Genomic DNA, 27615 nt, shown 5'->3' with positions numbered 1-27615 from the left:
GCACCAAATTATACGCCCCACGGAGATCAATCTTAGAGAACCACTTGGCCCCCTTTATACGAGCAAACAAATCAGTAAGCAGTGGTAACGGATATTGATATTTAACCGTGATTTTATTCAACAGTCGATAATCAATACACGGCCTCAAAGAGCCGTCTTTCTTAGACACAAAGAAAAAACCGGCTCCTAAGGGAGATGACGAAGGACGAATATGTCCCTTTTCCAAGGACTCCTTTATATATTCTCGCATAGCCGCGTGTTCAGGCACAGACAGATTAAATAAACGACCCTTAGGGTATTTACTACCCGGAATCAAGTCTATGGCACAATCGCACTCCCGGTGCGGAGGTAGTGAACCAACCTTGGGTTCTTCAAAAACGTCACGAAAGTCAGACAAGAATTCAGGAATCTCAGAGGGAATAGATGATGAAATGGAAACCAAAGGTACGTCCCCATGAGTTCCTTTACATCCCCAGCTTAACACAGACATAGCTCTCCAGTCGAGGACTGGGTTATGAGATTGCAGCCATGGCAATCCCTGCACCAAAGCATCATGTAGATTATACAGCACCAGAAAGCGAATAACCTCCTGGTGATCCGGATTAACACGCATAGTCACTTGTGTCCAGTATTGTGGTTTATTACTAGCCAATGGGGTGGAGTCAATCCCTTTCAGAGGTATCGGAGCCTCCAATGGCTCCAAATCATACCCACAGCGTTTGGCAAAGGACCAATCCATAAGACTCAAAGCAGCGCCAGAGTCGACATAGGCGTCCGCGGTAATAGATGACAAAGAACAAATCAGGGTCACAGATAGAATAAACTTAGACTGTAAAGTGCTAATTGAAACAGACTTGTCAGGCTTCTTAGTACGCTTAAAGCATGCTGATATAACATGAGTTGAATCACCACAATAGAAGCACAACCCATTTTTTCGTCTAAAATTCTGCCGCTCGCTTCTGGACAGAATTCTATCACATTGCATATTTTCTGGCGTTTTCTCAGTAGACACCGCCAAATGGTGCACAGGTTTGCGCTCCCGCAGACGCCTATCGATCTGAATAGCCATCGTCATGGACTCATTCAGACTCGCAGGCACAGGGAACCCCACCATAACATCCTTAATGGCATCAGAGAGACCTTCTCTGAAAATCGCCGCCAGGGCGCACTCATTCCACTGAGTAAGCACAGACCATTTGCGGAATTTTTGGCAGTATATTTCAGCTTCATCTTGCCCCTGAGACAAGGACATCAAGGCCTTTTCCGCCTGAAGCTCTAAATGAGGTTCCTCATAAAGCAACCCCAAGGCCAGAAAAAACGCATCCACATTGAGCAACGCAGGATCCCCTGGTGCCAATGCAAAAGCCCAGTCTTGAGGGTCGCCCCGGAGCAAGGAAATTACAATCCTGACCTGCTGTGCAGGGTCTCCGGCAGAGCGAGACTTCAGGGACAAAAACAATTTGCAATTATTTTTAAAATTTTGAAAGTGAGATCTATTCCCCGAGAAGAATTCAGGCAAAGGAATTCTAGGCTCAGACATAGGTGCATGAACAACAAAATCTTGCAAATTTTGTACCTTTGTGGCGAGATTATTCAAACCTGTAGCTACACTCTGAAGATCCATTTGAAACAGGTGAACACAGAGCCATTCAAGGATAAGAAGGAGAGAAAGAGAGGAAGGCTGCAGTATAGGCAGACTAGCAAGTGATTCAATTAAGAGCACACTCAGAACTAGAGGAAAAAAAAAAAAAATTGTAGCAGACTTTTTTTTTCTCTCCTTTCTCAGCCAGTAATTTAACCCTTTTATTTGGCCGGTCAAACTGTCATGATTCTCAATGGCGAGAGAACATAGCCCAGCATATATGAGAACTAGCTCTTGGAAGATGGAAACTATACTGACCATGAACTAAACCTGCCGCACAACTAGAAGTGGCCGGGTAGCATGCCTACGTTTTTTTATCCCTAGATGCCCAGCGCCAGCCGGAGAACTACCTAATCCTAGCAGAGGAAAAGACAGTCCTGGCTCACCTCTAGAGAAATTTTCCCAAAAGGCAGACAGAGGCCCCCACATATATTGGCGGTGATTTTAGGTGAAATGACAAACGTAGTATGAAAATAGGTTTAGCAAAAATCGAGGTCCGCTTACTAGATAGCAAGAAGACAGAAAGGGCACTTTCATGGTCAGCAGAAAACCCTATCAAAACACCATCCAGAAATTACTTTAAGACTCTAGCATTAACTCATAACACCAGAGTGGCAATTTCCGCTCACAAGAGCTTTCCAGACACAGTAACGAAACAGCAGCTGTGAACAGGAACAAAATGCAAAAACACACAAGGACAAAAGTCCAACTTAGCTGGGAGTTGTCTAGTAGCAGGAACATGCACAGAAAGGCTTCTGATTACATTGTTGACCGGCATGAAACTGACAGAGGAGCAAGGTTATATAGCGACTCCCACATCCTGATAGGAGCAGGTGAACAGAGGGGATGATGCACACAAGTACAATTCCACAAGTGGCCACCGGGGGAGCCCAGAATCCAATTTCACAACAGAAAACATGTCAAAACTGACCAGTTTTTGCTATTATTTTATTACTGCTGCTCCCTTAAGTGTTCATTTTTTTTAAAAAAAAATCTGCTATGCGGTTGCTAAAATATGGGCCTTTTTATTTAGTGAGAATTTTTTTTTCTCTTTACTGAAGGGTAGTGCTCTTGGAATTTCTGGGGGCATGTGCTTAGGTAAAGACCATAAAAATAAGCACTAAATAAAAAGGTTTAGATTTACATTTACGAAAAACCCTTTAATATTTACCGTATTTTTCCGACCATAAGACGCACTTTTTTTCCTCCAAATTTGGGAGGAAAGTGTGGGTGCGTCTTATGGTAGGGATGTAGCATGTGGGGAGGGGGGCAGCGGCTAGTAGGATTGCACTGTTATCTGTTGTGAAATTGGATTTTGGGCTCCCCCGGTGGCCACTGGTGGAATTGAACTGGTGTGCATCATCCCCTCTGTTCACCTGTTTCCATCAGGATGTGGGAGTCGCTATTTAACCTTGCTCCTCTGTCACTTCCATGCCGGTCAACATTGTAATCAGAAGCCTTTCTGTGCATGTTCCTGCTGCTAGACAACTCCCAGCTAAGTTGGACTTTAGTCCTCGTTTGTTTTTGCATTTTGTTCCAGTTCACAGCTGTAGTTTCGTTTCTGTGTCTGGAAAGCTCTTGTGATCTGAAATTGCCACTCTGATGTTATGAGTTAATACTAGAGTCTTAAAGTAATTTCAGGATGGTATTTTGATAGGGTTTTCAGCTGACCATGAAAGTGCCCTTTCTGTCTTCCTGCTATCTAGTAAGCGGACCTCAATTTTGCTAAACCTATTTTCATACTACGTTTGTCATTTCATCTAAAATCACCGCCAATATATGTGGGGGCCTCTGTCTGCCTATCGGGGAAATTTCTCTAGAGGTGAGCCAGGACTATATTTTCCTCTGCCAGGATTAGTTAGTCCTCCGGCCGGCGCTGGGCGTCTAGGGATAAAAAACGTAGGCAACGCTACCCGGCTACTGTTAGTTGTGCGGCAGGTTTAGTTCATGGTCAGTTTAGTTTCCATCCTTCCAAGAGCTAGTACTTATGTTTGCTGGGCTATGTTCTCTTGCCATTGAGAACCATAACAGTTTGACCGGCCCAAAAGGGTTAAATTAATTGACAGAGAAAGGAGAGAAAAGAGAAGTCTGCTGAAGATTTTTTTTTTTCCCTTCCCTTCAGTTCTGAGTGTGCTTGTAATTGAATCTCTTGCAAGTCTGCCTATATTGCAGCCTTTCTCTCTCTCTCTCTCCTTCTAATCCTGGAATGGCTCTGTGTTCACCTGTTTAAAATGGATATTCAGAGTTTAGCTGCAGGTTTGAATAATCTCACCACGAAAGTTCAAAATTTACAAGATTTTGTTGTTCATGTTCCTATATCTGAACCTAGAATTCCTTTGCCTGAATTTTTCTCGGGGAATAGATCTTGCTTTCAAAATTTCAAAAATAATTGCAAGTTGTTTTTGTCCCTGAAATCTCGCTCTGCTGGAGATCCTGCTCAGCAGGTCAGGATTGTGATTTCCTTGCTCCGGGGCGACCCTCAGGATTGGGCTTTTGCATTGGCTCCAGGGGATCCTGCGTTGCTCAATGTGGATGCGTTTTTTCTGGCCTTGGGGTTGCTTTATGAGGAACCTCAGTTAGAGCTTCAGGCGGAAAAGGCCTTGATGTCCCTATCTCAGGGGCAAGACGAAGCTGAAATATACTGCCAGAAATTCCGTAAATGGGCTGTGCTTACTCAGTGGAATGAGTGCGCCCTGGCGGCGAATTTCAGAGAGGGTCTCTCTGATGCCATTAAGGATGTTATGGTGGGGTTCCCTGTGCCTGCGGGTCTGAATGAGTCCATGACAATGGCTATCCAGATCGATAGGCGTCTGCGGGAGCGCAAACCTGTGCACCATTTGGCGGTGTCTACTGAGAAGACGCCAGAGAATATGCAATGTGATAGAATTCTGTCCAGAAGTGAACGGCAGAATTTAAGACGAAAAAATGGGTTGTGCTTCTATTGCGGTGATTCAACTCATGTTATATCAGCATGCTCTAAGCGTACTAAGAAGCTTGATAAGTCTGTTTCAATTGGCACTTTACAGTCTAAGTTTATTCTATCTGTGACCCTGATTTGTTCTTTATCATCTATTACCGCGGATGCCTATGTCGACTCTGGCGCCGCTTTGAGTCTTATGGATTGGTCCTTTGCCAAACGCTGTGGGTATGATTTGGAGCCTCTTGAAACTCCTATACCCCTGAAGGGGATTGACTCCACCCCATTGGCTAGTAATAAACCACAATACTGGACACAAGTAACTATGCGGATTAATCCGGATCATCAGGAGATTATTTGCTTTCTTGTGCTGTATAACCTACATGATGTGTTGGTGCTTGGATTGCCATGGCTGCAATCTCATAACCCAGTCCTTGACTGGAAAGCTATGTCTGTGTTAAGCTGGGGATGTAAGGGGACGCATGGGGACGTACCTGTGGTTTCCATTTCATCATCTATTCCCTCTGAGATTCCTGAATTCTTGACTGAATATCGTGACGTTTTTGAAGAACCTAAGCTTGGTTCATTACCTCCGCACCGGGAGTGCGATTGTGCCATAGATTTGATTCCGGGTAGTAAATACCCTAAGGGTCGTTTATTTAATCTGTCTGTGCCTGAACATGCTGCTATGCGAGAATATATAAAGGAGTCCTTGGAAAAGGGACATATTCGTCCTTCGTCATCTCCCTTAGGAGCCGGTTTTTTCTTTGTGGCTAAGAAAGATGGCTCTTTAAGACCGTGTATTGATTATCGGCTTTTGAATAAAATCACGGTTAAATATCAATATCCGTTGCCACTGCTGACTGATTTGTTTGCTCGCATAAAGGGGGCCAAGTGGTTCTCTAAGATAGATCTCCGTGGGGCGTATAATTTGGTGCGAATTAAGCAGGGGGATGAGTGGAAGACCGCATTTAATACGCCCGAGGGCCACTTTGAGTATTTGGTGATGCCTTTTGGTCTTTCAAATGCCCCTTCAGTCTTTTAGTCCTTTATGCATGACATTTTCCGTGATTATTTGGATAAATTTATGATTGTGTATCTGGATGATATTTTGATTTTTTCGGATGACTGGGACTCTCATGTCCAGCAGGTCAGGAGGGTTTTTCAGGTTTTGCGGTCTAATTCCTTGTGTGTGAAGGGTTCTAAGTGCGTTTTTGGGGTACAAAAGATTTCCTTTTTGGGATATATTTTTTCCCCCTCTTCCATCGAGATGGATCCTGTCAAGGTTCAGGCTATTTGTGATTGGACGCAACCCTCTTCTCTTAAGAGTCTTCAGAAATTTTTGGGCTTTGCTAACTTTTATCGTCGATTTATTGCTGGTTTTTCTGATGTTGTTAAACCATTGACTGATTTGACTAAGAAGGGTGCTGATGTTGCTGATTGGTCCCCTGCTGCTGTGGAGGCCTTTCGGGAGCTTAAGCGCCGCTTTTCTTCCGCCCCTGTGTTGCGTCAGCCTGATGTTGCTCTTCCTTTTCAGGTTGAGGTCGACGCTTCTGAAATCGGAGCTGGGGCAGTTTTGTCGCAGAGAAGTTCCGATTGTTCCGTGATGAGACCTTGTGCCTTTTTCTCGCGTAAATTTTCGCCCGCCGAGCGGAATTATGATGTTGGGAATCGGGAGCTTTTGGCCATGAAGTGGGCTTTTGAGGAGTGGCGTCATTGGCTTGAGGGGGCTAGACATCAGGTGGTGGTATTGACTGACCACAAAAATCTAATTTATCTTGAGTCCGCCAGACGCCTGAATCCTAGACAGGCGCGCTGGTCGTTGTTTTTCTCTCGGTTTAATTTTGTGGTGTCCTACCTGCCGGGTTCTAAGAATGTTAAGGCGGATGCCCTTTCTAGGAGTTTTGAGCCTGACTCCCCTGGTAACTCTGAACCTACAGGTATCCTTAAGGATGGAGTGATATTGTCTGCCGTTTCTCCAGACCTGCGGCGGGCCTTGCAGGAGTTTCAGGCGGATAGACCTGATCGTTGCCCACCTGGTAGACTGTTTGTTCCTGATGATTGGACCAGTAAAGTCATTTCTGAGGTTCATTCTTCTGCGTTGACAGGTCATCCTGGAATCTTTGGTACCAGGGATTTGGTGGCAAGGTCCTTCTGGTGGCCTTCCCTGTCTCGAGATGTGCGAGGCTTTGTGCAGTCTTGTGACGTTTGTGCTCGGGCCAAGCCTTGTTGTTCTCGGGCTAGTGGATTGTTGTTGCCCTTGCCTATCCCGAAGAGGCCCTGGACGCACATCTCTATGGATTTTATTTCGGATCTTCCTGTTTCTCAGAAGATGTCTGTCATCTGGGTGGTGTGTGACCGTTTCTCTAAGATGGTCCATTTGGTTCCCCTGCCTAAGTTGCCTTCTTCTTCCGAGTTGGTTCCTCTGTTTTTTCAAAATGTGGTCCGTTTGCATGGTATTCCGGAGAATATCGTTTCTGACAGAGGAACCCAATTCGTGTCTAGATTTTGGCGAGCATTCTGTGCTAGGATGGGCATAGATTTGTCTTTCTCGTCTGCTTTCCATCCTCAGACTAATGGCCAGACCGAGCGGACGAATCAGACCTTGGAGACATATTTGAGGTGTTTTGTGTCTGCAGATCAGGATGATTGGGTTGCTTTTTTGCCTTTAGCGGAGTTTGCCCTCAATAATCGGGCCAGCTCTGCCACCTTGGTGTCTCCTTTTTTCTGTAATTCGGGGTTTCATCCTCGATTTTCTTCTGGTCAGGTGGAATCTTCGGATTGTCCTGGAGTGGATGCTGTGGTGGAGAGGTTGCATCAGATTTGGGGGCAGGTAGTGGACAATTTGAAGTTGTCCCAGGAGAAGACTCAGCTTTTTGCCAACCGCCGGCGTCGGGTTGGTCCTCGGCTTTGTGTTGGGGACTTGGTGTGGTTGTCTTCTCGTTTTGTCCCTATGAGGGTTTCTTCTCCTAAGTTTAAGCCTCGGTTCATCGGCCCGTACAAGATATTGGAGATTCTTAACCCTGTGTCCTTCCGTTTGGACCTCCCTGCATCTTTTTCTATTCATAATGTTTTTCATCGGTCATTGTTGCGCAGGTATGAGGTACCGGTTGTGCCTTCCGTTGAGCCTCCTGCTCCGGTGTTGGTTGAGGGCGAGTTGGAGTACGTTGTGGAAAAAATCTTGGACTCCCGTGTTTCCAGACGGAAACTCCAGTATCTGGTCAAATGGAAGGGATACGGTCAGGAGGATAATTCTTGGGTGACTGCCTCTGATGTTCATGCCTCCGATCTGGTCCGTGCCTTTCATAGGGCTCATCCTGATCGCCCTGGTGGTTCTGGTGAGGGTTCGGTGCCCCCTCCTTGAGGGGGGGGTACTGTTGTGAAATTGGATTTTGGGCTCCCCCGGTGGCCACTGGTGGAATTGAACTGGTGTGCATCATCCCCTCTGTTCACCTGTTTCCATCAGGATGTGGGAGTCGCTATTTAACCTTGCTCCTCTGTCACTTCCATGCCGGTCATATTGTAATCAGAAGCCTTTCTGTGCATGTTCCTGCTGCTAGACAACTCCCAGCTAAGTTGGACTTTAGTCCTCGTTTGTTTTTGCATTTTGTTCCAGTTCACAGCTGTAGTTTCGTTTCTGTGTCTGGAAAGCTCTTGTGATCTGAAATTGCCACTCTGATGTTATGAGTTAATACTAGAGTCTTAAAGTAATTTCAGGATGGTATTTTGATAGGGTTTTCAGCTGACCATGAAAGTGCCCTTTCTGTCTTCCTGCTATCTAGTAAGCGGACCTCAATTTTGCTAAACCTATTTTCATACTACGTTTGTCATTTCATCTAAAATCACCGCCAATATATGTGGGGGCCTCTGTCTGCCTATCGGGGAAATTTCTCTAGAGGTGAGCCAGGACTATATTTTCCTCTGCCAGGATTAGTTAGTCCTCCGGCCGGTGCTGGGCGTCTAGGGATAAAAAACGTAGGCAACGCTACCCGGCTACTGTTAGTTGTGCGGCAGGTTTAGTTCATGGTCAGTTTAGTTTCCATCCTTCCAAGAGCTAGTACTTATGTTTGCTGGGCTATGTTCTCTTGCCATTGAGAATCATAACAGTTATCCCACTTCAGAAGGCAGAAAAATGTCCCCACTGCCAGGAATCAGTGCTGGGGAAACCATGTGGTCCCGATGATTAAGTGCAGTGAATATTCATTAGCTACTCCCTGCCCACCTGTCACCTGAGAGATGAGCAGGGAGCAGAAAATGAATACTGCACTTAAGCAGGGACACACATGGTTTCCTCAGCGCTGGATTCCTGCAGCAGCTGGGGAAATCTGTGTGTCCGGGGGAGGCGGAGGCAGCAGGGGCCAGGGGAGAGGAGATCGCTGCATACCTGCCTGGGCTGGACGCTGAGTGCTGTGCACAAGGAGGACCTGTGTGATGTCAGAAGTGGGCGGGCTGGAGCATCACATGGCAGCTCAGAGCCCTCCCTCTTCTTGACATCATCACAGGTCCTTCAGAGTCCCCACTGGAATCTGCTGGCTTCCTCTTATAACCTGTGCTGTGGAAAGGCAACAAGAGGGAGGGCTCTGTGTGTGCAGTCATGGGATGCTTTACCTCACCACAGTGGCTGGCTGGCTGGCTGCCACAATTAAGAGGTTAGTCTTTACAAAACACAATAAAGCACTCTGCCACTCCTTTGGTGAACTATAACTCCCAGCATGTCATAGGATCTGCAGGACATGCTGGGAGTTATAGTTCTCCCATGGGATTTTAAAGCAGCACTCCAGTGTTATTTTGCAGTGCTGGAGTGGAGCTTTCAATATAAGCCCTGTGCCCCCATTCTTATACTCACCCTCCAGCATCTTCATATAGTACTTCACAGACACCACACTGGTCCCGCAGCTTCCAACATAATAGCATACTATTATATATAATAATACCACATATAATAGTATGTTATTTATGTTATTAAATATTTTACCACATTTTTTTGCTTCAAATATTTTTTCCCTATTTTCCACCTCTAAAACCTGGGTGCGCCTTATAGTCCGGTGCGTCTTATAGTCCGAAAAATACGGTATATCACGATCCCTCGATTCCTCTGCTCAGTGTGTCTTGGATGAAGTGAATGACAGCTCAGTCATCCAATCTAGTGCAGGGGAGTGCTGAGCTGTTGGTATTTTGATAGACATTTCAGCCATCCAATCTGAGACTGTGAGGTGCTGAGCTTCCTTCAGGTGTTCCCTGTTCTAAATGATTACTCAGCTACTTAGCTTAACTGTCTGTCCCGGATCTCTGCCAATAGTAGCATTTGATCTGTGGTGCTTTGCCTTATATTCCTGTGCTTTGTTTGTTGATCTGTTGCTGCCTGACCTTGGACCTCATTCTGATCATCCATTTGCCTAGCCCTCTTAGCTCTGATCTGCTATCTTCCTGGTATTCTGACCTTGTACCATTACCTGACTTCGGCTTTGCCTTTCCCATTTAGTTTACTACGTTCTCCTATGGTATCTGACCCCGGAACGTGGCATCTGGCAACTTTTGACTTAATAAATAAATAGTCACAGTGTTGGGTGGCAGTTGCAGTACCTGCTGTGGTCATCTAACTTGCGATGGATGTCAACCTATCACAGAGAAAGGATGAGCGAAGTATATTTTATTAAGTATAACATATATATTACTATTTTTCTTTTACTGAGGTTTTAAAGAGATGTTTCACTCAATGAACATTTTACTTAACTACTCAAATAGTTAAATACATTGAAGAAGAAAAACAGGAATAAACAAACAGCCACTTCCAGTCTAAACTGCTGTTTTTTGCCTCTCCTCCAATGAAAAAAATCCCAATTGTGTCTGATATTTCAAAGTAATTGTCTGAAAAGTGAAATATAATTAAAAATGTATTTAGTGGTCTTCCATGGTGGTACCTGCTGTCTAATACACAGCTTTATGAGTTCTTTGTACGACAGGTTATCTGGGCATCTCATATTGACAATTTATTTAGGATAAATCATCAATATCAGATAGATGGAGATCTGACACCCAGCACGCCACTCATCTAGAGAATAGGAGCTGACGTGTCCACGATCACACATGCTCAGTGGCGTAAAGGGGTTGTCCAGACATCTTATTTTGAAGACATACATTTATATTAGGTCAACATCAAATTGGTGAGGGTCTGACATCCAGCAATCCCGCCGATCAAGAGAATAGGAGTTAATTTGCAATTCTCGGCATTGAATGGAGCAATATATATATATATATATACTGTATATATATATATATATATATATATATATATATATATATATATATATATATATATATACAGTGGGGCAAAAAAGTATTTAGTCAGTCAGCAATAGTGCAAGTTCCACCACTTAAAAAGATGAGAGGCGTCTGTAATTTACATCATAGGTAGACCTCAACTATGGGAGACAAACTGAGAAAAAAAAATCCAGAAAATCACATTGTCTGTTTTTTTTATCATTTTATTTGCATATTCTGGTGGAAAATAAGTATTTGGTCAGAAACAAACAATCAAGATTTCTGGCTCTCACAGACCTGTAACTTCTTCTTTAAGAGTCTCCTCTTTCCTCCACTCATTACCTGTAGTAATGGCACCTGTTTAAACTTGTTATCAGTATAAAAAGACACCTGTGCACACCCTCAAACAGTCTGACTCCAAACTCCACTATGGTGAAGACCAAAGAGCTGTCAAAGGACACCAGAAACAAAATTGTAGCCCTGCACCTGGCTGGGAAGACTGAATCTGCAATAGCCAACCAGCTTGGAGTGAAGAAATCAACAGTGGGAGCAATAATTCGAAAATGGAAGACATTCAAGACCACTGATAATCTCCCTCGATCTGGGGCTCCACGCAATATCCCACCCCGTGGGGTCAGAATGATCACAAGAACGGTGAGCAAAAATCCTAGAACCACGCGGGGGGACCTAGTGAATGAACTGCAGAGAGCTGGGACCAATGTAACAAGGCCTACCATAAGTAACACACTACGCCACCATGGACTCAGATCCTGCAGTGCCAGACGTGTCCCACTGCTTAAGCCAGTACATGTCTGGGCCCGTCTGAAGTTTGCTAGAGAGCATATGGATGATCCAGAGGAGTTTTGGGAGAATGTCCTATGGTCTGATGAAACCAATCTGGAACTGTTTGGTAGAAACACAACTTGTCGTGTTTGGAGGAAAAAAAATACTGAGTTGCATCCATCAAACACCATACCTACTGTAAAGCATGGTGGTGGAAACATCATGCTTTGGGGCTGTTTCTCTGCAAAGGGGCCAGGACGACTGATCCGGGTACATGAAAGAATGAATGGGGCCATGTATCGTGAGATTTTGAGTGCAAACCTCCTTCCATCAGCAAGGGCATTGAAGATGAAACGTGGCTGGGTCTTTCAACATGACAATGATCCAAAGCACACCGCCAGGGCAACGAAAGACTGGCTTCGTAAGAAGCATTTCTAGGTCCTGGAGTGGCCTAGCCAGTCTCCAGATCTCAACCCTGTATCCATATAAATGGCCCACCCTGTGTTACAGATCGCTCAGTGCGCATCGTTTACTTTGCTCTGCTTGTGTAAACAGGCAATGAAATGACCGTCCATAGGTAAAGGCTTAATGATCGTCATGATAGCATGCAAATCAAACTGCTGCTCCTTACAGTCAGAAGACAACGAACTCTTAAGACCCACATGAACATTAGACTTAAGTCCGTTTAACCTGCCGATACCGATGGGTTCGGCTGATAGTCTAATGTGTATGGGGGCACCGGCCAACTGATGGTCAAAGATTTGTTAGCATATCGACCATGCCCGATATCGGATGTGAGATAAACCCCAGCAGACCTATCAGTCGGCTGCTTTCTCATAGAGAACAGCCGATTGAACGCTCTAAAATTGCTGATGGCCAAACGATGGGCCGAAACAGTGGTAGGAGCCCTATCGCTATCAGACACTTGTCACCCGTCTGTGAATTAGTGATAAGTTGTAATTGTGGGACAACCACTTTAATTATAAATATGCCATTAACTTTGTGTCTATACATTATGTATGTGTCTTCATGACTACAGACTAACCATATAAATTAGAAAAATATAAAATAATAAACTATCATAAATAAGTCATTATAAAGATATTAGCGTAAAGAAGCCAGAATATAACAGCTTAATTTCTCAATAGTAATACTTCTCTTTCCACCCTCATACTGCAGTAAGACACTAGACTGCACTGACGCAGAATACAGATACAGAAATTTAATTTGTTTCTTAATACCTTTTTAGTAGAACGACTGAGCGAAATAATTGTTTTGCCAACATGAGATATCTTTACCTACTTTTTTTCCCCTTTTCTTCGTCATGAATGTCTTATTAACTTAAGTTATTTAAATAGAATTTAATTTTTCTTCTTCTCGCCGTGAACCCTGTGTAACTTGCAGAAATTATCTTGATAAGAAAAAAAACATTGCAATTGACAGTGTGCTTGGAATGATTGTGACTTTACAAAGGGAAGGAAGAATTAGATCAGATCAAGGAAGCTTTCATAGCCATTTCTCTGTTAGAAGTGGTTATACAGACTTACTTATTTCTCCATTGTTACTAGAGTAAAATTCCAAGATGCAGAGGCACATGAAACACTATGGATTCTGAGAGGAAGCACAGAGCAATTAGTGGAACATTTTTTGCCTACAGGCAAGGAACCAAATTCCGTTCCCAAATTTATACTGCCAAGTACTTTAATATGAAACTTCTCCTTCCGAGCCCTTTTAAGTCATATGTACGTTTTTGAGACCAGTTTGTTAGTCCAATGCATCGAAAATTAAAAATGACGCAAATTTACAAATAGTCTTAATTAAGAAACTGCTGTGTCTCTATGGTAACAGACTACAGGCAAACACAGTGTAGTCAGGTTTTGCACTCTTGTGTTGGTTTACATCTTCTGCCCCCCATTTTCAACAGAAAAGTGGCAGATAGAGTAAAGTACCCTAAGACTGCTGAGATTCTTAATAAAAGAGGGTTTTACAGTTTTATAACTTTCTTTTAGACATTTGTCAAATTAATTAAGCCAAATGTGCTAGAATTCTGGCCCAAGAAGAAACGCTCTTTCATGACGCTCCCCTTATTTTTATGTGTCTTAGAAACCTTCGGTGTCTTGTCCGACAAGGGAGAAGGGCCTCAATGAAAAGACAAGTGACTGAGAAGAAAGGGTCTGATACCTTACACCAAAAATTAACCAAAACATTGGTGCAAATTTTGAGCTTAAAGTTAGCTTTTTGTTTTAGTTTAACAGCTAAACAATGGAGCTTAAATGGGGTTGACAGAGCCCCATTTTTGTAATCTACCCATGACTTAATGGAATAACAACTTTAGAATATTTCTAACAATCCCAAGGTTTCTTAGATTGTAATTTTTTTGAGTGCACAATGTACTTTATTTTAGTAATAAATTTAGGTCAATTACATTTACATTTATTTATGTAAATATCAGAAATTGCTCATAAATTGTGAGAATGAGAAATGACAGATGGAAAAAGTGTTGAATACATGAAGAAAGAGGTGCAAAAAGCCATGGAAAGTCATGGCACCAGCTGAAATCTATCAGTAATTGGAAAGTAATATCAGCTGTTTCTACTGATGGCTAATAAAAAGGCGTCTCATTACCAAGGTGCCACACTAGAAACATCTCATGATGGGTAAAACCAGTGAACTGTATCAAGACATTTCCAACCTTATTGTTGCAAAACATACTGATGACATTGGTTGCAGAAGAATTTCTAAACTACTGAAGGCTCCAGTGGGCCGTAATCTGGAACTGGAAAGAACATAATTTCACCATAAATTAGCTCCCTGCAAGATTTCACACAGAGAAGTAAAAGGAATTGCCAAAACAGTTGTCCAGGAGCCAAGGATCACCTGTGGAGAGCTGCAGAAAAACCTAGAATCAGCAGGTACAATTGTTTCAAAGAAAACTAAGTAATGCACTCACCCTCCGTGACCTGTTTGCTCGCGGACAACGCAAGACACCATTGCTGAACAAAAAGCATGTTCAAGTGCGTTTAAAGTTTGCTCAACAACATTTAGACAAGCCTGTGAAATACTGGGAGAATACAGTCTGGTCAGATGAGATCAAAATTAAACTGTTTGGATGCCGGAATACACACTATGTTTGGAGGCCAAAAGGCGCTGCATATCACCCCCAAAAATACTATACCAACAGTAAAGTTTGGAGGTGGGAACATCATGGTGTGGGGCTGTTTTTCCGCATATGGCACTGACAAACTTCATAATTGATAATAAGGAGTTATGAATGGAGAAATGAATCAGTCATAACCAACAAAGGCTTTTGAACAAAGTATTAAATACATTTCAGTAAGAATGTGTAATACTTTTTCCCTATGTCATTTCTCATTATTACACACAACTTAATTTATGGACATGTATGGTTTGATTTTTTTGTCTGTGTGGAATGGATGAGCTGTTATCGACATCTGGTGAGAATTTCATGTAAACAGCATCTTTAGAAATAGATTTACTTAAAAATTGTTGACTTGTTCAATACTTATTTCACCAAATATACAGTACAGACCAAAAGTTTGGACATACAGGGTTGGACAAAATAATGGAAACACCTGGAAACATAAACAAAAGTTAGTTTAATATGGTGTAGGTCCATCTTTTGTGGCGATTACAGCCTCAATTCTCCGAGGTATGGATTCATAAAAGGTGTGAATTGTTTCCAAAGGAATTTTAGCCCATTCTGCAGTTAAAACACCCTCCAGTTCTTTGAGCGACGATGGCGGCGGAAATCGACGTCTAACTTGAATCTCTAAAATCGACGATAAATGCTCAATAATGTTGAGGTCTGGGCATTGTGGGGGCCAGATGAGATGCTCAACTTCATTAGAATGTTCCTCGTGCCATGCTTTAATGATTCTAGCTGTATGAATTGGTGCATTATCATCCTGAAAGATGGCGTTCCCCTCCGGGAACAGTGCTTGAACCATTGGATGCACTTGGTCGCCTAAAATGCCTAAATAATCTCGGCTGTTAATTCTTCCATGAAGGGATATCACTGGCCCGGCAGCTCTCCACGAAATAGCACCCCAGATCATCACAGAGCCTCCACCATGTTTTACGGTTGGGAGAAGGCAGTCTGGATGGAATGCTTCTTTCTGCTTTCTCCAAACGTACACTCGGCCGGAGGTCAGAAATAGGGTAAACGATTCGTCTGAGAATATCACATGTTTCCACTGCTTGAGGGACCAATTCTGGAGGTTTCTTGGAAAACATTTGTCATTGAGAGCAGCGGTTTTCTAATTGCAGCTCCTCCGTGGAATCCAGATTTGTGCAGCTCCCAAAGAACAGTTTTCATGGGAACTGGATTCTGTAGATGTTCATTGAGCTCAGCAGTGATTTTCGGAGCCGTGGTCTTGCAATCCTCTCTCACAATTCGCTTTAGAGTTCGACGGTCTCTCTCAGTCAACTTTGACTTTCAGCCGGACCTGTGCTTTGCTGCGGACATTTTTCCTTCTCTTTCAAATGCAGTCATTACTTTGGAGACAGTACCTCTTGACACGCCAAGCATTCGGGCACTTTCTGTTACACTAGCACCTGCCATACGAGCACCAACAATTTGGCCTCTTTGAAAATCCGAGAGGTCTGTCATTGGTATCAGGTTCTCATCAATGTTCTTACAATTATGCAAAACAAACAGTTAATTTACATACACATATCACATAACACAAATAATCAACTACAAAACATGTCATGTCACGATTTGCATGTTTATCACATGTTCGAAGATTATGATGCCAGAACGTTAGGTGTTTCCATTATTTTGTCCAAACCCTGTACCTTCTCATTTAAAGATTTTTCTGTATTTTCATGACTGAAAATTGTACATTCACACTGAAGGTATCAAAACTATGAATTAACACATGTGGAATTATATACTTAACAAAAAAGTGTGAAACAACTGAAAATATGTCTTATATTCTAGGTTTTTCAAAGTAGCCACCTTTTGCTTTGATGACTGCTTTGCACACTCTTGGCATTCTCTTGATGAGGTTCAAGAGGTAGTCACCGGGAATGGTTTTCACTTCACAGGTGTGCCCTGTCAGGTTTAATAAGTGGGATTTCTTGCCTTATAAATGGGGTTGGGACCATCAGTTGTGTTGTGCAGAAGTCTGGTGGATACACAGCTGATAGTCCTACTGAATAGACTGTTAGAATTTGTATTATGGCAAGAAAAAAGCAGCTAAGTAAAGAAAAGCGAGTGGCCATCATTACTTTAAGAAATGAAGGTCAGTCAGTCCGAAAAATTGGGAAAACTTTGAAAGTGTTCCCAAGTGCAGTGGCAAAAACCATCAAGCGCTACAAAGAAACTGGCTCACATGAGGACCACCACAGGAAAGGAAGACCAAGAGTCACCTTTGCTTCTGAGGATAAGTTTATCCGAGTCACCAGCCTCAGAAATCGCAGGTTAACAGCAGCTCAGATTAGAGACCAGGACAATGCCACACAGAGTTCTAGCAGCAGACACATCTCTACAACAACTGTTAAGAGGAGACTTTGTGCAGCAGGCCTTCATGGTAAAATAGCTGCTAGGAAACCACTGCTAAGGACAGGCAACAAGCAGAAGAGGCTTGTTTGGGCTAAAGAACACAAGGATTGGACATTAGACCAGTGGAAATCTGTGCTTTGGTCTGATGAGTCCAAATTTGAGATCTTTGGTTCCAACCACCGTGTCTTTGTGCGATGCAGAAATGGTGAACGGATGTACTCTACATGCCTGGTTCCCACCGTGAAGCATGGAGGAGGAGGTGTGATGGTGTGGGGGTGCTTTGCTGGTGACACTGTTGGGGATTTATTCAAAATTGAAGGCATACTGAACCAGCATGGGGACCACAGCATCTTGCAGCGGCATGCTATTCCATCCGGTTTGGGTTTAGCTGGACCATCATTTATTTTTCAACAGGACAATGACACCAAACACACCTCCAGGCTGTGTAAGGGCTATTTGACCAAGAAGGAGAGTGATGGGGTGCTACTCCAGATGATCTGGCCCCCACAGTCACCAGACCTGAACCCAATCGAGATGGTTTGGGGTGAGCTGGACCGCAGAGTGAAGGCAAAAGGGCCAACAAATGCTAAGTATCTCTGGGAACTCCTTCAAGATTGTTGGAAGACCATTCCCGGTGACTACCTCTTGAAGCTCATCAAGAGAATGCCAAGAGTGTGCAAAGCAGTCATCAAAGCAAAAGGTGGCTACTTTGAAGAACCTAGAATATAAGACATAATTTCAGTTGTGTCACACTCTTTTGTTAAGTATATAATTCCACATGTGTTAATTCATAGTTTTGATGCCTTCAGTGTTAATGTACAATTTTCATAGTCATGAAAATGCAGAAAAATCTTTAAATGAGAAAGTGTGTCCAAACTTTTGGTCTGTACTGTATATATATATATATATATATATATATATATATATATATATATATATATATATATTGTAGGGATTCACTCGCTCAGGTGCATAGGAGGAAACAGGAGGCGTATTCTCTTCAGCGTTCATGTAGGTTTATTCACTCCATAAACCATTTAAGTCAGCAAAACAAAGGTAAACAGTCTTACATCAGACGGATAAGTCCTCAGTGTCCATAGTAGAGCTCCGCTCTCCCTCAGACCTGTAGGCATACAGGCTGTGCCATGTCCAGCACGTAGGCTCTCCAGCCTAAATATGGTCTCTGTGTGCTTCCAGGACGTCTGTCCCCACTTGGAACCATCCAACACACAGGCCACTCTGCAGTGTCCAGCCAAGACACATGGAAGTGTGTCCACTCTGACAGACTTCCAAACACTCTCCCATGTGCCAAACACACCTCTATTATGTAGCCTGAAACCACACCCAGAACCCATCACATGATTAGACATGTGGTTGTGACATCACCACAGGTCCTGACACAAACATAGACAGGCATGGTTATGCCCCTTACCCAGGGGTGAGGTATATGGGTAGCCAGACCCTCCCATCTCTCATAGCTACCCGTAACCCGGACCCAAATATACTACACAATTCCTCATTACTTTATGTGCATTACAGAAAACACTCCGGGTCACATCACAGCGACAAGCCTTCTCTGTGATACATACCTCCCATCGATTAGACACCCTTTAGCCATGCTACAATATATATATATATATATATATATATATATATATATATCTATGAAACTTAAAGGTGCTATGTGATAATGTCCCATATGATGCAAGTAATCCTATGAATAGCTCACATCTCTGTAAAGAACCATAAACATTTTTAAAATAAATAATGCAAGATGTTCTGTGTATCTGAATAAGAAGTATGAAGCAAGTGTAGTTGTAACATCTATATAGTAGAGTGCTATGTTGTGTGTTATGGAAGGTGAATTCTTACCTACATAGATATGGTGTGAATGACCAATGTGTCAACGAGCTAAAGTGCAAAAATATGTGCTGTGCAATACAGTGATGTGCAATTAGTCAAATAATAACATAGACTAATTAGACTAATCACTTTCAGGGAGATTATGTTCAGTACTCAAAGTCGGAGCAGTTGCTGGAGTAATTTTCAGCAGATTGATGGGGTGCCAGATGTGGGACCTTCAACAATCTCATATTGATGATCTATCCTACATCGGTCATCAGTCATTGAGACCGGAACAACCCCTTTAAGTGGGTTTTCCCTACACCACTGCCACATTTCCATATATACATTATGTGCATTTGAGCTCACTGTAGGCTCGGAAGGGGGACATTTGGCTTTGGAGCACAGAATTTGCTGTATTGTTTTTTGGGAGCCCGGTTTCTTTTCCAGAGTTTTTGATTTACCAGTATTGTCCTAACCCCTAACCTGAGTCCACTGACTCATCATAGATCTAGGTGGGATCTTGTTTTTTGCAAGATGAGTAGACATTTTTTATTCAGACCATTATAGGCTACATAATATTTTTTCTCTCTTTTAATTCTGATTTATTCATTTATTTGTTTTCTTAGGGTATGTTCACAGATTGCGTTTTTGACGCATTATTGACTAAATTTTTTCACGTGTTTTGCCATAGAAATAATTTGGCGTTTTACAGTACAAGCAAAGTGAATAAGATTTCTGAAATCTCATGCACACATTGCTTATTTTCTCCTTTCAGATCTGAACCTTCAAAAAGTTTTTTTCAGATCTGCATTGTGTCAATTTTTTAACCGTTTTTCACCCATTCAGATGAATGGGATTAAAATGCAAGTATTAACGTATCAAAAGTGCACACAAAAAGCACAACAAAAACACATTATTTTACACAGCGTTTTTCCTGCCAACTCTCTGGTTTTTGCTGCAGAAAAATCTGTAAATTTGTAACACGTGGACATGACCTTACTCTATGAACCATGCAGTAAAAGCGATCATTTATACAGCGGGTGTCAGGAAGAAGTTAGAAATGGACCTATGGTCATCGTATCATGAAAAAACACAAACTTATTGAAATCGTCCTGAATACTGCTGTTGGTCTCTGGGCTTCCACATGGTGGGGAATGTCAGGTGACAGCTGCAGCCTATCAGTGGCCATTTATTGGCTCTAGGGGTCACAATTGATCTCAGTCAGAAGAAAGAGCTGTTGGACTGTTTCTTCTGGTTAAGATGGAATGTGACTGCTGCAGGTATTTCAAGAAATAATTCTGGGAAGCAGCAGTAAATAATATTAATTTTGTTATTCTGCTGGATGAGCAGCGTGGTCATGTTTTTTAATGATTCTTGACAGCCCGTTAAATATTTCTGTAAAATGTGAGGCTAGTCACTACTCACGGACAAGCCGTAATGCAGGGTAGTCAAACGTTGCCGGGCCAGATACCAAAAGAACACATAGGGAAAAGACAAAGGCGTAGTCAAGTAATGGTCCGAGGTCAGAATACCAGGAAGATAATGGATCGGAGCAAAGAGGCTAGGCAAATGGTTGGTCAGAATGATATCGAAGGTCAGACAGCAATAGATTAACAAAACAGAGCAAAGTAACAAGGCAAAGCACCACCTCTCAAATGCTACGATTGGCAGTGATCTGCAGCTGACAGCTTAGCTAAGTAGCTGGGTAATCATTTAGAACAGGGAACACCTGAAGGAAGCTCAGCACCACACAGTCTAAGATTGGACAGCTGAGCTTTCTATCAAATTACCGACCACTCAGCACGCCTCTGCACCAGATTGGATCGCTGAGCTGTCTATCAAAATACTGTCAGCTCAGCACGCCTCTGCAAAAGATTGGAAGAATGAGCTATCTATCAAAATACTGGCAGGTTAGCGCTTCCCTGCACCAGATCGGACAAATGAGCTATCAAAATACTAACAGCTCTGCTCACCCCACTATCAGCTATCTGCTCTGCTCAGCTATCTATCTCTGCATCCAAGACACACTGAGCAGCGGGATCATGACAATTTAACTGCAAGAAATTCAGAATACAATCAGGAAATACATCACAGACACAGGGAAAGTTAAAGAGTAACTAGACTTTCTTCCTGATTTTTCATATTTTGCTGGCACTTGAATTGCCTGCGGATCTTTAAAGATCCCGTTCCGGAGACCCACACCAATCATGCAATAAAGCGCTAAGAAGGGCACAGCTTAGCAGATAGGAGCTCACAGCTCCTGTCTGAGTGCACTCACAGACCGGAGAATGGAAAGCATAGACTTTATGGCCTATGCTTTCTTTTGAATCCATGCCCCACTCTGTGTGCACACTTAGATAGGAGCTGTGAGCTCCTGTCTGCTGAGCTGTGAGCTCCTGTCTGCTGAGCTGTGAGTTCCTGTCTGCTGAGCTGTGAGCTTCTGTCTGCTGAGCTGTGCGCTTCTGTCTGCTGAGCTGTGAGCTCCTGTCTGCTGAGCTGTGCGCTCCTGTCTGCTGAGCTGTGAGCTCCTGTCTGCTGAGCTGTGCGCTCCTGTCTGCTGAGCTGTGCGCTCCTGTCTGCTGAGCTATGCGCTCCTGTCTGCTGAGCTGTGCGCTCCTGTCTGCTGAGCTATGCGCTCCTGTCTGCTGAGCTGTGTGCTCCTGTCTGCTGAGCTGTGCGCTCCTGTCTGCTGAGCTGTGCGCTCCTGTCTGCTGAGCTGTGAGCTCCTGTCTGCTGAGCTGTGCGCTCCTGTCTGCTGAGCTGTGCGCTCCTGTCTGCTGAGCTGTGCGCTCCTGTCTGCTGAGCTGTGAGCTCCTGTCTGCTGAGCTGTGCGCTCCTGTCAGCTGAGCTGTGCGCTCCTGTCTGGTGAGCTGTGAGCTCCTGTCTGCTGAGCTGTGAGCTCCTGTCTGCTGAGCTGTGCGCTCCTGTCTTATGAGCTGTGAGCTCCTGTGTGCTGAGCTGTGTGCAGGAAAAAAGTTTAGTTACTCTTTAAGTGAAGACCTAATTTCCTCACCTGTAGTCTGATGTCTAATGAAGCTGCTGTCTTTTGTACTTTTATGAGTAAGGAAATATCAATCAGAATGTGTCTGGATTATTGCATATAAGCAATCAGGTAAAGCACTGGGTAACAAACACAAATCTTCTAAGGCAGTTTTATAGCCTACATCAACGGTATACATCATGAGGATCTCCTGACTTATACCTTCAGTTGAAGGCTGCAAGGCTCATAGGCTTACCGGACCAATTACTTTCCTTTAGCTTTTATTGGGTAAATTGAGCCAAATTAATGTGTTTGACATTTGGGAACTTTTCCCAGTATGTCAAGATCGACACTAGGAAACATAAACCAGCAGGGACCGGGTAGGCATCAGAGCAGGACCTACTGGGGATGAGTATATCTTTTACTAGTCACGACTCACGATTCTTTTAAGAATAACTTTCGTAAAAAAAATTGTAATGTTATCGATTTTCAGTTCCCGTTTCGATGATCCTTCTCTTACCCACGCCACTCGTGATGATGACACTTTACATGACCACGCAGCCACTGTCATTGGTTCCCACCAACGGGCCAATCTATTTGCATTTACATTGAAAGCCTTCTATATGAATATGAATACAAAGATGTGGCTGGTTTATGGCTGCCTGAAACTGCCTTAATGCTGCATTTACATCTAAATACTTTTTGAGTGAAAATCGTGGGGAAAAAAAATCCTTCAGCAAAATTACCGCCATTAATGCAGGAAATGTAAGGCTTAATATATTCATGGTATATGACATTTAAAATGATCAGAATGACTCTAAGAATATAAAATATTCCAAAACTAAGAAGAAAAAAAATCCTCTGTGTCTAGAATGAGACAGTGCTAATAAATTCCCGAGCCTAAAACTTTTAAGACATTGCAAAATGCTACAAACTGCATCCAAAACAGTTTAAGATGGCTTATAACATAAAGTACAGCAGCCAATACATGAAACCAATGAAATGTTGATGTCTTTTGTTATTATTAATTATTATTATAGGGCCATTTATTCCTTGGCACTTTACATGTAAAAAAGGGTATATATTGATGTAGAGAAAAACTGATGCCTGAATGATGCCTAAGGCCCCCTTCACACGTCTGTTTTTTGTGTCCGTATGTGGTCCATTTTTTAAGGAACATAAATATGGTGTCAGGTTTTTCACACTGACTTTTTTGAAAAACCTGCAGACATGTCAGATTTTTACTCGCAGCACGGACAAATTGCATGCTGCATATGTGCACACTGATGACACACGGATGACATCCCGGCACCTGGGAAGAAGCAGTACTGTTTGTACTGTTCCCAGGTTCCAGCTGCTGAAGGCAGCTCTCATCGTTGTCACCTTGTCTCCCTGTGATCAGCGTGACCAGGTGACAATGATGGGAGTTGTATTCAGCATCCGCTGAGTGCCTCCTGTGTAAAATTTTAGAATTAAATTTAAAAAATGGCACTGACTCCCACATAATTTTCATAAGCAGCAGAGGGAAAGCCCTCTCCTGTGGGCTGATGTTAATAATCTGGGAAAAGGAATGATATCCCAAAAGATTCCCAGACTATAACAACAGCTCACAGATGTTTGCTTAGCCTTTCCTGATGAGTTTACAGTGGACCCCAGAAAAAAAATGACATAGGGTCCCCCTATAAATTCAAACCAGCAAAGGCTAAACAGACAGCTGTGGGTTGATATTAATAGCCTAGGGAGGGGCCATTTATATTGCCCCACCTCACAGGCTACCAACATAAACCCTCAGCCACCCCAGAAATGGCGCTTCCATATCCTCACTCTTCCTACTTGCCCTGTGGGGGTGCCAAGTGGGGTAATAGTGTTGGGGTTGATGTCAGCTTTGGATTGGCACATGAAATGAAGCCCAGGGGTTAGTAATGGAGAGGCGTCTATAAGACGCCCCCATTACAAGCCTCATAGCAAGTTTTGAAATAAACACAGCAAGAATAAAATACTATACGTGAAATAAAACTCAAAACCCTCTTTTACACATTTATTTAAAAAAAAGTTATACTCACCTTTACACCTATAATCCATTGAAGCCCATGTCCCCTGTAAAAAACAGAATAATAAACCATATTCCTCACTTTTCCGACTAGAAGATAATCTGACGATACCCATGTCCCCTGTAAAAAAACCAAAAATTATAAACAATCATATTTCTCACCTGTCCGACGAGAAGATAATACTTCGATGCTCATGTCCTCTTGTGTGCGTTTCTTTTATCACTGAATCTCTACTAGGTTGCTGTTTACATGTGGCGTTTTTGAAGAGTTTTTTTTCTGCAGCCAAAACCTTCACTCTTGGCAGCAACAACGCCGTGTATAAAACACAGCAAATAGCTGTATTTTTGCTGCGTTTTTTCCTGCGTTTTGCTGTTTTTCATGTGGATTGCATGCATGATTTGTATACAGTACATGGTAATAAAGTCACAAAGTCTCAAAAAATACTGCAATAACGCAGCACAAATGTTATGCTGTGCTGCATTTTTTTAACACATTTTTGTACCTTCAAAAAACCTTGAAAAAATTGACGTGCTGCAAATTTTCAAAAACTCTACAGCTCTCCAATTCAGTCAGGAAAAAAACAAGCATGTGCATGAGATTTCTGAAATCTCATAGCTTTTGCTGTTACTGTAAAATGCAGCTTTTTTAAAGCAGAAAAAAATGCAATAAAAATCTCTACCCTCCCTGCAGCGGAGACAGATTGTGCGTTTCATGCATCTGCTGCATAGTGTGCAGCCTGTCTTGTGTATCTTCCCTGTGCACCAAGACTATCCCATCCCTTGTTGTAAAAATGGCTGGCCTTGTCCCTTCGTTGGTACGGTTCTATACACTTCCTTGTTGTGGTTTCCATTTACAACAGAAGCCTCAACGCTCTGCCACATGCATCAGATGACAGACACCAATTGGTTCTGATGGACCCATTGAGTTGGGATCTATTGGAATCCACCAAGTTGTGGATCGGAAAAATACCTGTGGATGAATAATGGATAGAATCCTCGACAGAGCCTCTGATGCAAAGAGCTTAAAACTAAGATCTCGTGCACGGGGTTTAGAAAACCCATGGCTAGAACGATAGGGCATTGTGTGCAGTGCCCCCTTAATTAAAGCAGAGACTGAGTAACAAGTAGTCTTTTGCTTAATACATTTTTGTAATGTAGAATATTTCAATATTAAAGATTTATCAGGATGATTTTATTTTGTGCTTATGCATTTTTTGACCTTTCGGATCTGTTGCGAATCCATTGACTTCTCTTTCAGAGTGGTTTCCGCCTTCCAGATAAAAGATAATATTTTATACGTTCTAATGCCGGTCATTGACTGTGTGTTATAGAGAAATATTGATAATGTCATTTCACTCTCTCTGGGATTTTTCTTTTTTTTTTATATTTAGTTACAGTATATGCTATTTTCCATCCTTTTAGTTTATATGGTTTGTGCCTGGAATGAAAATTGTACACTTTACAAACATAATGACAAGGCTTCTGTAGACTTCAGAATCTCTATCGCAGGTAAAATCAAACAGTCTTAAGTTTAACGCAAAAAAATCACACAAAAGCATAATAGATTATTTCCTTTATATGTTATATAAGTCTATATTAAAAATATATAGGTAAAACAAAATGCATAAGTATTATCCATATCATTTGCCATAAATGAGTGATTATGAAGGTCCACCTTATTGGACCTCCCATTATTGTGAAATGAGGTTCTGTGTCTCCCATTGGTCGTTAAGAGGTAGTCGGGCTGGAAATGGGCAGAATTTATCGCATCGGCCATGCATTCCCGCCTTTTTTGCAATTGTTTCCTGTTTGTAAATCAAATAATACAGTCACAAAAATCTTTCTCTTGCCCTGATAATTTGTTACTAGAGTTGAGCAAAAAGATTTGTGCTGCCCTGTTCTGGTTTCCTTTCTGGTCTTCCATGACAGTCAGACCAGGGCAGTCTTTATTTCAGAGCCCAGCATCCACGGCTCAGAATCCTGGACCTGGTGACTATAGGGGCCTAGTAAGTACAAGAGAAACCTGGGATGCCAAACCGAGGATGCTGGGTACAGCATCCTATAGAGAGACATAGATCCACCCCCACTTCCTATATAGAGACAGATCCACCCCACTTCCTATATAGAGACAGATCCACTTCCACTTCTTGTATAGAGACAGATCCATCCCCACTTCCTATATCATGACAGATCCACCCCCACATCCTATATAGAGACAGATCCACCCCCACTTCCTGTATAGAGACAGATTCACCCCCACTTCCTGTATAGAGACAGATCCACCCCCAGTTCCTGTATAGAGACAGATCCACCCCCACTTCCTGTATAGAGACAGATCTACCCCCACTTCCTGTATAGAGACAGATCCACCCTCACTTCCTGTATAGAGACAGATCCATCCCCACTTCCTATATAGTGACAGGTCCACCCCCACATCCTATATAGACAGATCCACCCCCAGTTCCTGTATAGAGACAGATCCACTCCCACCCACATCCTATATAGAGACAGATCCACCCCCACTTCCTGTATAGAGACAGATCCACCCCCACATCCTGTATAGAGACAGATCCACCCCACTTCATGTATAGAAACAGATCCACTCTCACTTCCTGTAGAGAGACATAGATCCACCCCCACATGCTGTATAGAGAAAGATGCACCCCCTTTTCCTGCAGAGAGACATAGATCCACCCCCACTTCCTCTATAGAGACAGATCCACCCCACTTCATGAAGAGAGGCATAGATCCACCCCCACTTCCTGTATAGAGACAGATCCACACCCACTTCCTGCAGAGAGACATAGATCCACCCCACTTCCTCTATAGAGACAGACCCACCCCCACTTACTGTATAGAGACAGATCCGCCCCCACTTCCTGCAGAGAGACATAGATCCACCCCCACTTCCTCTATAGAGACAGATCCACCCCCACTTTCTGTATAGAGACTGATCCACCCCCACTTCATGTAGAGAGACATAGATCTACCCCCACTTTCTGTATAGACAGATCCACCCCCACTTCCTGTATAGAGACAGATCCACCCCCACTTCCTGTAGAGACACAGATCCACCCCCACTTCCCCTATAGAGACAGATCCACCCCCACTTCATGTAGAGAGACAGATCCACCCCCACTTCCTGTAGAGAGGCAGATCCACCCCCACTTCCTGTAGACAGATCCACCCCCACTTCCTGTAAAGAGATAGATCCACCCCCACTTCCTGTAGAGAGACATGAGACATTGATCCACCCCACTTCCTGTAAAGAGATAGATCCACCCCCACTTCCTCTATAGAGACAGATCCACCCCCACTTCCTGTAGAGACACAGATCCACCCCCACTTCCTCTATAGAGACAGATCAACCCCCACTTCATGCAGAGACACAGATCCACCCCCACTTCCTCTATAGAGACAGATCCACCCCCACTTCCTGTAGAAAGACATTGATCCACCCCACTTCCTGTAAAGAGATAGATCCACCCCCACTTCCTGTATAGAGACAGATCCACCCCCACTTCCTGTATAGAGACAGATCCACCCCCACTTCCTGTATAGACACAGATCCACCCCCACTTCCTCTATAGAGACAGATCCACCCCCACTT

General features: G+C 43.1%; 1 protein-coding gene across 2 annotated transcripts in view; it reads left to right on the top strand.

The window, feature by feature from the left end:
- Positions 1–27615, top strand: part of AGBL4 (AGBL carboxypeptidase 4) — a 1613281-nt gene that overhangs the window by 17980 nt on the left and 1567686 nt on the right. Inside the window, exon 3 of one of the 2 annotated variants that reach the window (XM_077277378.1) lies at positions 25428–25514. The exons of the other annotated variant lie outside the window; for it this stretch is intronic. Within the exon in view, the coding sequence (XP_077133493.1) occupies positions 25428–25514 (87 nt within the window). The remainder of the gene's footprint in view (positions 1–25427; positions 25515–27615) is intronic. 2 annotated transcript variants of the gene reach the window in all.

This window comes from Ranitomeya variabilis, chromosome 8 (genome assembly GCF_051348905.1).
Source record: "Ranitomeya variabilis isolate aRanVar5 chromosome 8, aRanVar5.hap1, whole genome shotgun sequence".
Lineage (NCBI taxonomy): Eukaryota > Metazoa > Chordata > Amphibia > Anura > Dendrobatidae > Ranitomeya > Ranitomeya variabilis.
The sequence above is the reverse complement of the archived record's forward strand: the minus strand, read 5'-3'. Positions and strand labels throughout refer to the sequence as shown.